This window comes from Poeciliopsis prolifica, unplaced genomic scaffold, assembly GCF_027474105.1.
Source record: "Poeciliopsis prolifica strain line A6 unplaced genomic scaffold, Auburn_PproV2 SCAFFOLD006, whole genome shotgun sequence".
Classification (NCBI taxonomy): domain Eukaryota; kingdom Metazoa; phylum Chordata; class Actinopteri; order Cyprinodontiformes; family Poeciliidae; genus Poeciliopsis; species Poeciliopsis prolifica.
The window spans coordinates 622,543-632,171 of record NW_026562381.1 but is presented as its reverse complement, the minus strand read 5'-3'; the positions used below and the strand labels follow the sequence as shown (position 1 = coordinate 632,171).

At 38.4% G+C, this 9,629-nt stretch overlaps 2 protein-coding genes across 3 annotated transcripts; one reads left to right on the top strand and one right to left on the bottom strand.

The window, feature by feature from the left end:
- Positions 1–201: 201 nt before the first annotated feature.
- On the bottom strand, positions 202–7,051 carry LOC129360324 (magnesium transporter NIPA2-like). Of its 2 annotated transcripts, XM_055030489.1 has the most exons (8): positions 6,759–7,051; positions 5,163–5,293; positions 4,422–4,520; positions 4,041–4,173; positions 3,360–3,416; positions 3,103–3,193; positions 2,320–2,480; positions 202–1,488 (listed from the first exon to the last, which is right to left on the bottom strand). In XM_055030489.1, the coding sequence occupies exons 4-8, from the start codon at positions 4,171–4,173 to the stop codon at positions 905–907; spliced, it is 1,026 nt and encodes a 341-aa protein (XP_054886464.1). In that variant the 5' UTR covers positions 4,422–4,520; positions 5,163–5,293; positions 6,759–7,051; the 3' UTR covers positions 202–904. The 2 variants fall into 2 exon arrangements, with proteins under 2 accessions (XP_054886464.1, XP_054886463.1); XM_055030488.1 differs by lacking the exon at positions 6,759–7,051 and having other exon boundaries at positions 5,108–5,197.
- LOC129360323 (methionine--tRNA ligase, mitochondrial-like) lies at positions 5,226–9,579 on the top strand. Its single transcript, XM_055030487.1, has 3 exons — positions 5,226–5,516; positions 7,274–7,608; positions 7,912–9,579. The coding sequence occupies exons 1-3, from the start codon at positions 5,240–5,242 to the stop codon at positions 9,088–9,090; spliced, it is 1,791 nt and encodes a 596-aa protein (XP_054886462.1). The 5' UTR covers positions 5,226–5,239; the 3' UTR covers positions 9,091–9,579.
- Positions 9,580–9,629: the final 50 nt, after the last annotated feature.

Here is a 9,629-nt window from a genome sequence, read left to right as displayed (position 1 = left end):
CCAGACTTTCTTGTTGCAAGGCAACAGTGCTACCAACTGAGTCACTGTGCTTGTTTTAGATATTTCTCTTTATTCAAAAAGGATTTTGTCTTCCACCCAATCAAATGGAAAACAGTGGTGATTACCGGAAATTTCTGCAACCTGTTAGATGCTGCTCCTGACCAGTTTTCTTCTTGATGTGTTTCACATAGTAAAATGTGGTTGAGAGTTGTGAAATAATTTATTCTTTTTACATCACAAAACCTGGCATTTTAAGAGATATATGCAGACTACTTTCATCCACTGTAAGCGCTTTGTTTTAATGAGACTTGACTTTAAACTAAATATACAGCTTGGCACATATTATGTTCTTTGGTTTAGATTTTTAACATAATGCTGAGGTAATACTGTAGCTCACCAATGTTTTCAAGAGCAAATGTTTGCTCCAATAAGTCTTAAGTTTCCTAATTATAGTAAAAAGTGCTAAACTATATACAGTGAATAAAAGAAATATTGAACACATCAAAATAACTTATTTGTTTTGGTTTCTATGTATGGATTTCTTGGGTTGCTACCAACATATGGTGAAAATTACATCTCAATAGCTTCAGAAATATGTTCAATAAAAAATTGTGATGTGTTCAATGTTTTACCTTCTGTATGTTGAAGCTTTCATGAACAAAGCAAAACACTTAAAAAACAAATATCAAAGGTACCCATGAACAAAAATAAATGATGTTAAAAATAGTTTGTCCCATTTTGTTTGGAACCAAAATTAAAAGTGTCTAAGGTTATAAATGAGATCTATTACAGAGATATTGCTATGGTAAAGCAAATGTATCATGCTTTGCTTGAAAAACATTGTAAAAGTCTTGAGAGGTAAGGATGAGTATACTGGTGCTTTTTTTATTCACAAGGCTCCTTTCTAGTCACCATCAATGTCATTATCTGCTCGCAAGTTATCAACAGGAAGAGCCGATGGATATTGGCCTTCAATTAGCAAATAAGGGGTTTTCCTCAAGTATAAAGGGAGGGAGTCCAGACTAAACGTAATGTCTTTAAAGGCATGAAGGAGAAAAATCCCTAAAATGATGGTGAGGAAGCCACTGATTGTCCCCACTGCACCATCAAAAGTCATTTTTAACCACTCCTTGAATAAGATGGCTGAGCAAGCCATGACGGACGTGGTGAAGAAGACGTAGTAAATTGGCGTGACAATGGAGGTGTTGTAGATGTCGAGCGCTTTGTTCAGGTAGCTGATCTGAATGCTGACGCAGATCGCCAGGCTGACGAGCAACGCCCAGAACAGGGGGTCCTTCAGCACCGCCGTCCCTGAAAACAGCTCTTTGATACCAATGCCAAGACCCTTGACACAAGAGACGGAGAGGGAGCCGATCACAGAGCAGATCAGGATGTAGACCAGGACATTCTTCTGTCCGAAGCGAGGAGCCACGGCAAAGATCAGGACCAGGCTGCTTCCAACAACACACACGGCAAAAACGATGAAGCCTGGTGGGAATATTTCAGAGGGAAACTTTAGAAAAACCTAGAGATAAAGATCCACAGATCCAAAATGAGGTACTTGGGTAATTTGATCACAGGTCAAAAAAACATACATTTTTAGGTAAGCCTGTCGCAATAAGTATTAAATCAATCACATGATAAATTAAAACAAGCTTCATCATTTTTACTTACATGATTGTATTTCTTGTGTTTTTGTTTTTTTTCTACCTGACTGAATGATAAAGGCCTCAGTCTGGTGCTTTGGTCCCGTTTTTGAAGGACAATTTTGTTTACAGAGATTTTAGAGTCCATTGTAAATGTCTTCCAGTTACAATGTTAACTGGAAGACATTTACAATGTTAATTTATAACAATGTTTATTATAAATTAAAGCTTATTGATCTTTGAGAGGGTGTACTTGCATCACTATGCCACTACTATTCAGTGATGGCATAGTTACTTTGAAAAACTAACTTTAACTGAATTAACTTAGATTACTGATTACTTGATTTGGAAAGTAACTAAGATATATTAAAAGTAACTTTTTTTAGTTACATTTATCACAGTAACTTCTGGGACAATTTATCATCCAGCAAAATTTGTTATTGTGGCATTTAGCTACTGCGTATGGAAAGTAGCACATTTAGGCCCAACTGGGAGTAACTGGTCCCTAGTTGGCATCAAAGTCTAAATCACAAGCTTTGTGTAATATAACCATCAACAGGTATTTGTGGTAAATATACAACACCTTAGCTGTATGGTGATTTCAGGCCAATTTGTAAAAAAGTCTACAAGTTGTCGAAAGACTCCACAGTCACAGATAAAGACATGAGACTACCTGGGTCCTTCAGTTTCTCAGCCATGGCGCTGAGCGAGGCAACTTCCTCTTCTTGCGGCGCATGGATCACCATCACCGTGGAACCCAAGATGGAAAGCAGGCAACCAATCTTCCCGTGAATATTCAGCCGCTCATTTAGAAAATATGACGAGAGCACAGCACTGGGAAAGTTCAGGTATTGTTTGTTAAACTTTTGCACAAATGTGTCAAAGCATTTTTATGAAATCCAAAATAAAATGAACAAATATTCTATTAGTTTTTCTCAGTTTCAGGTAAAGGTCAGAAGGTATTTTTAATTATCTGCTCATATTCCTTTTACAAATGTATGGAGGACTGATCCTGCCAAAACTGTTAATAAGTAAGTGGGAAACTGAAACTGTAAATTAAAATATGAGAAAATAAATATTTATATTTATGAGGCCAAATATACAATTTAATAAAATGTTAAATAAATAAATATATTTGGAAATAATTGTAATTATTCATTTCTGTATTTTTTTTAATTTTCAGTTTGGTTTCTTCATTTATTTATTTATTTACAAATTTATAGATATTGACAATTTTGGCCAAATCAGTTCTCCATATGGAAATAGTTAGATTTGAACTGACACACAAACAACATAAAGTTTCAGATAACTATAAAACAGAAGAGCATGATTTATGGTTTGCAAAATGCTCTACAAAGTGTGGCAGGAATCTTTTTAAGCCTCCTTCACCTTAATAATTCTAAATTAAATCAACCAAACACATAACCTAACTGTGAGTAATTTGAGATATGGTTACCTGACAAGCACGCTGAGCGCTCCGAGCGGGGTTACCAGTGTGGCAGGTGCAAACGCATATGCAGCGAAGTTGGCGCCTTCTCCTACTCCCACTACAGCAAATCAGATACACCATTAGATTCTCAGGTGTATCTATAGTTCTCAAAATTAATTCTGAGAAATACATGTGTAAATGTGCTATTTAGGGGAATATAAATACAACACACACACACACAGAGTGGAGAAACATAGCTGGACCACAGTAAGTCATGTTCTTACTTGAAATGAGCCCAGCCCACCACAGCCATTCTTTCAGATAGGCGTAGCCTCCCTGACCTGTGACATAAAAGCAGCAGAGTCATGGTACTGGTTGAAAAATTCTTCATTTCAATAATAAAAAGTTCTAGCGCCAATTTTTATCATGAAGTGAGAAGCAGTGGTGCACTAGAACATACCTAATCCACAGTGGGTTTATATTCTCACACATACTAATGTGGCTTGTAATTTTGTCTTGTACAGAAAAATGTAAAAAAATATATATATATTTTTTTTTATCAAAACAGCTTAACATTTTAAATCGATATATGGTGCCCTTAACTATTGTTGTCTACTAAATAAAATCTGTAATCTTGTATTTCGTTGGAAACTTTTGTTAATGAAATCCTCACTAAGTGCAATACTTATAACTGTTTAAACTTTATAGGTTACTGACTTTAAGCATACATGTAAAAGAATGAACAAACTTTTTCTTTTTTTTTCTTGGAATTCTTAGACTTTAATAGGCCACATACAAAAATCATTTAAATCCAACATGAGAAGGTTTTTCTCCTGGAGGAGCATGAAAGTCAGAAGTCTTCTTTTAAGCAGTGGTCATAATCCACTGCTTAAAAGTTTTAGTGCATTTTAAGGTTTTGTTTAATTACTTCAAGCACTTCGACCTTTATCGTGGACTGCCACTACCTGCTCGAGTTGTGCCCTTGCTGGCCAATCGCAGCAGGCCTTTCTTTTTCAAGATGAAACTTGACCCGATAAAAATACTGGAGCTCACAGCCAGAGAGAGACCGATGTAGAAGTCCAAGCGGTTCACTTCCATCTGTAAAACCCACCAAAACTCGAGTTACAACTGGATAAAAAAGTAAATATATAAACGAATATGAAAGTCAAGCAGCAGATATCATGTGTGGATATCACATGATTAGATGACATCCCCCGACTAGTTCAGCCAACTTCTATAACAAATTAAAGTCGCTGTGCGATGAAAAAAAAATACATTCCTAATCACATTACCCTGAAAACATCATTTTCCAACCGAAAAGTGAAACTGTTATTAAAATGTTTTACCTCGATTGTCGACTTGGCTTCATTTAGGTGACAACAGGAAGTGAAGCACCCGATTGGCCGAGAAAGGCTGGGTTTCACTGCGCTACTTCCTGGTGTTTGCTTTGAAACGAAAAGATAAGAAGCCTGTGTGCAGCTCGCGATGCAAGCAGCACACACAATAAATAAAATCGGCACAGAATGAATAATTAAATTAATTAAAAAAAACTATTTTCAAATATATTTATATATTTACAGTTTAATGTAATAATGTATTTACATATTCTCATCATTTGTATTATTAATTTAATTTACTTTTTATTTTTTTTATTTGAAAATTGTAAAAAATATTGGCTGATATGAATATAATAACAAAAATTTACTAGGAGTTTCTGAACTTAACTTCTAATTAACACAAAAAGGTTCAACAAAATGTTTAATAGTATAGAAATAAAATAGTATAACTTTGATTCTAAACAACATAGATGTTTTCTAAAACTTTAACAATATTTTTTTATTTTGCCAATAAAGTTATTGAAAAAAATGTAAACAAGAATTCTTTAATCTGATTGGTGGTGTAGTTCTTTCAGCGTTCTGATTGGATTGCGGATTTTCATTGACAGTTACCGGAAGTAGCGCTAACCTTGAGCAGCAGGCTAGCCACATGCACAGTAAGCTCACGCAAATGAATTTTTTTAAATGACTAAAACCTCTTTAACTGAAGCATTTCACCACGAATATTGTCATGTCTGCCATGTAGGCTACTTGTTCTTAGCCGCTTTCAGCTCTTCACTCCCTGGTTTGAGTTTCCTCGTCTTGTTGGAGTCGTCTGAGATGCAACGATGAGGTTTCCTTTTCTTACAGTCACCAGCGGCTGGAAGACTTTCTATGGATTCCTGCAAAGAGGACTTTTGTCAGCAGACCAGAGACTGTGGAGCTCAGCTTTGAAATGCAGCAGGAGCAGCAGTCAGCTGAGCAAAGAAAAGTGTTTCTACATAACAACCCCGATCTTCTATGTGAACGCTGCTCCTCATCTCGGCCACCTTTACTCAGCCGTGATTGCTGACTGCCTACACAGGTGGAAACTCCTGCAGGGTTTTGAGTCAAGATTTGCCACAGGTAAATCCTACTTCCTGAAAAAGTCAAAGTATTTGACTTGGATCGAATGTGATAAACCAGCACAAAATAGTTGCATAGTTGGGTGTTGAAAAAAAAAAAAAACGTGTTTCAGACTTATTTCTAAAAATCAGAAAAATGCAATATAAAAACGTTTTACAGTAATTACATCTACTTGAAAATGGTTAAAGGGCCTATTTGACACATATGACAAACCGTATGATGACATTTTTATGTAGAGCAGTGGTCCCCAACTCCCGGGCCGCGGACCAATTGGTACCGGGCCGCGCAAGAAATAATTAAATATTTACGTTTTATGTATTATTTTGAATCTGAAGGATCTTTTATTTTGAAAATCCTTTAACCGGATTCTCTCGGTTACGTCTTGCGCGGGTTAGGGTTCATAAGAAACAGATGAGATGTCTTTGGGAAGTTTCTTTGCAAAGGGGAAAGGCGAGAGAAGAGACAGGAGGATGGATTTGTTTGTTCCCACATTCCAAGCTGCTCTGCATGACACGTCACCGACTGTTAATGAGGGAATGACGCTGCAAACTGCTTCTCCACGTAGAAACCAGGCAGCCTGTGCATCAACAACACTTCATTGTCTCCCATCACTCCCGGATGGGACCGTCTCGTTGCAGAGAAACGAGCTCTGGGCTCCCATTAGTCGTTATCCTGAGTTAACATGTTCACGAAAGTAAAACGTTCGTTTTCGTGCCGCATTTGTGTCTTATTTTGAAGGAATGCGTAAACGTTACACCATTAGCGACCAGAGTCGGAGCGTGTTAGGGCAGTGGCAGTGGTCGAGAAGAGAAGAGCTTGTGAGTTTTAGGTCTGGTTCACTCAACGATTTAAGGGACGATTTTCCAAACCTCGTGACCACAGAGCCGATAAAAGTCCAACAGGTTCGGTCGGTTCGTGCGTCCAGCCACACGGCAGGAGCAACGCGCCACAAGAACCGATTCCACTCACGAACATCCCGGTTCCAGAAGAAAATCCAGTAAAACCACCCCCAACATACCATACGTGAATTTAGAATAATCAAACATGGATGACGATGTAGAAACAGTGGTAACAGTTTGATAAAAGAAAAGGCGTTTGATAAAAGGAGAGCAGTCGCTCTATTTGCTGCAGGTGAGTTATGTTTTTTCATAGTTAACATTTTTAACTGAATAAACATAACCACATACAATAAACATATAAAAATGTCTTTTTCATATAATAATAAACATTTCCACACATCACCTCCGACGTCCACCGGATTTTGGTTGCCATATCAACTTTTTGGGATTCCCCTCCGCTCTTACGTCACCGCGCTTTCTGATTGGCTCCCGGTCACATTCAACAGGTTGAGTTCTGGCTCCCACGCAGGGAAAAACCACGCAGGCTGCGATAATCGGCCCAAGACAAACTTGCCCGATTTTAGATCGGGCATTTTCAAAACGCTGAGAAATATTGGATAAATTAGAGGAAATTGATAGTAAAGAGGAAACAAAATCGAATAAATTAGGGAATTAAATAGAAGATAAATGAGAAAAATTCTGAAGATATATGTGAGGAAATTTAAAATGCATAAGGAAAAGTATGAATATGAGGAAATAAAATGTTAAATTAACATATTTGCAAATATTATTTATTAACACATCTGATAACCGATATCTGCTGTTTTATTTCTTCATCGTCAGTATTAGCTCCATATTTTGCTACACTGCAGATGTAATGATTAATATAATAAACCAATGTATATTTTTCAACCACAGGAACAGATGAGCATGGCCTGAAAATCCAGCAAGCGGCTGAAGCTGCAGGAAAAGATCCTCTGACTTTCTGTACTGAAGTGTCTCAGCGTTTTGAAACGCTCTTCAGCAGCTGCAGCGTTTCCTTCACCGACTACATCAGAACCACAGAGCAGAGACACCGTCTGGCCGTGGAGCATTTCTGGTCAGTGCTCTGGAACAAAGGGCTCATCTACAAAGGAATCTATGAGGGCTGGTACTCCACACAAGATGAAAGCTTCCTGGTGCCATCGCAGGTCGGCGATGCTCTGGACCCATCGGGGAAGGAGGTCAAAGTGTCACTCGAGAGTGGACATAAGGTAAATGTGAATGTGGAGGGCTCATGCTGCCAAAATTGACAAATAAATAAATGTGAACATAAAAATGCAAATTGTATGTAAGAAAATTAAATTCAAAAGAAATTTGGGAATATGTTGGAATTATCTAATTGCATTTTTGTTCAACTTTATATATTTATTTAGTTTCATTTATTAATTTCCTAATTTTACCAATTTTTTAAAATTAATTTATTTCCTCATTTATTCTTAGCAAATTTTGGCAATCAGTCTTCTATACTAGTACTCCATTACTGAGGTTTCATAAATGATGTTACTGTTTTACAGGTGGAGTGGATGAAAGAGGAGAACTATATGTTCCGTCTATCCTCTTTTCGATCTCTTCTCCTTGACTGGCTTGTGAAAAATCCCGGTGCCGTCCAGCCGGAGCGCTTCCATCAGGCCGTTCTGCAGTGGCTGCAGGAAGACCTTCCGGACCTCTCCGTGTCTCGTCAGAGGAGTCGTCTTCAGTGGGGCATACCGGTCCCAGGAGATCCTGAACAAACCATCTACGTATGGCTGGACGCTCTGGTGAATTACCTCACGGTTGTTGGTTACCCAGACAAACATGAGCGGTGGTGGCACGTTGCCCACCACGTTATAGGAAAGGACATCCTGAAGTTCCACGCCATCTACTGGCCTGCTTTCCTTCTAGGAGCAGGGCTGCCTCTGCCGCAGGTCATCCATGTTCACTCGCACTGGACTGTCGGAGGGAGGAAGATGTCGAAAAGTTTGGGTAACGTTGTGGATCCTTTTGAGCATTCTCAGATGTTTACTAATGACGGCATGAGGTACTTCCTGTTGCGTCAGGGAGTCCCAGACACAGACTGCAACTACACTCATGACAAAGTGCAAAAACTTCTCAATGCGGAGCTCGCAGACTCTTTAGGTGGTCTGCTGAACCGCATCACAGCTCCAACCCTCAACCCAGCTCAGGTCTACCCTGCTTTCTGCAGTCATTCCTTCCCCAGAGACCGGCGTGGCAGAGCGGTGGAGGAAGATTACCACATGGTGGAAACTGTAAGAAGTCTATCCACTGTGGTAGAGAAGCACTACGAGGGCATGCAGGTGTATAAAGCTTTGGAAGCCATCAGTGCATGCGTGAAACAGACGAACGGTTTTGTTCAGCGTCACACACCTTGGAAACTGGACAGGAGCGACAGCAAAGATGGCCGCTGGTTAGACACAATCATCCACTTGACTCTCGAATGCTTGAGGGTTTATGGGACTCTCCTCCAGCCGGTGGTGCCGGAGATTTCAGACAGGCTGCTAACTAGACTCGGTGTGCAATCACAAGAGAGAAGCTGGAAAGATCTGAATTTTTTGGGGAGATATTTCGGAACAGACTGTTCGTTTGAAGGGAGGCCATTGGGGTCAAACTGTGGGTTGCTTTTTAGCAGACTGGAAACTCAGAGTGGAGCAAAACAAAAAACAATGAAAAGTAAAAAACCTGCACAGAAGAGGTGACTGGTTTCATGCAGTATTTTCATTTTAGCTGATATCAAATAATCTTGGAACACAAAAATATACATTCAAGCTGTTACAATAAAATATCCTGACTTAAACTACAACATTGTCAGAACCCTTTTCTACTTTACATGTTAAACTACTTATTATGGCAATATAAAAGCTATAGTAAAAGGTGAATCTCAAAATTAGTGACAGCAAAAAAGTAAAATACAGAGTGAAATGTATCAAGAGCTTATTGGTGTGAATGCTGAGGGCATTCACCTTGAGTTCCTTCCCTATTTTACACCACTTAACTTTACCATATATTATATTTTGTGCTATTTTAACCATTAAACTTTGAAAATATTCTGCTTAACGCTTCATTGTGTCTCAGTGAATTTTTACAAGCTTAATTAAATTACTGGAATAAATAAGCTTTCTAACTATATATGTATTTCTGTAGATAAAATACCTAAATTCTGTTTATGTATATCAGGATTTTTATAAGACTTTAAAATGGCATGAAGATCTCCTGATATAATAATCTTTGTCACTAT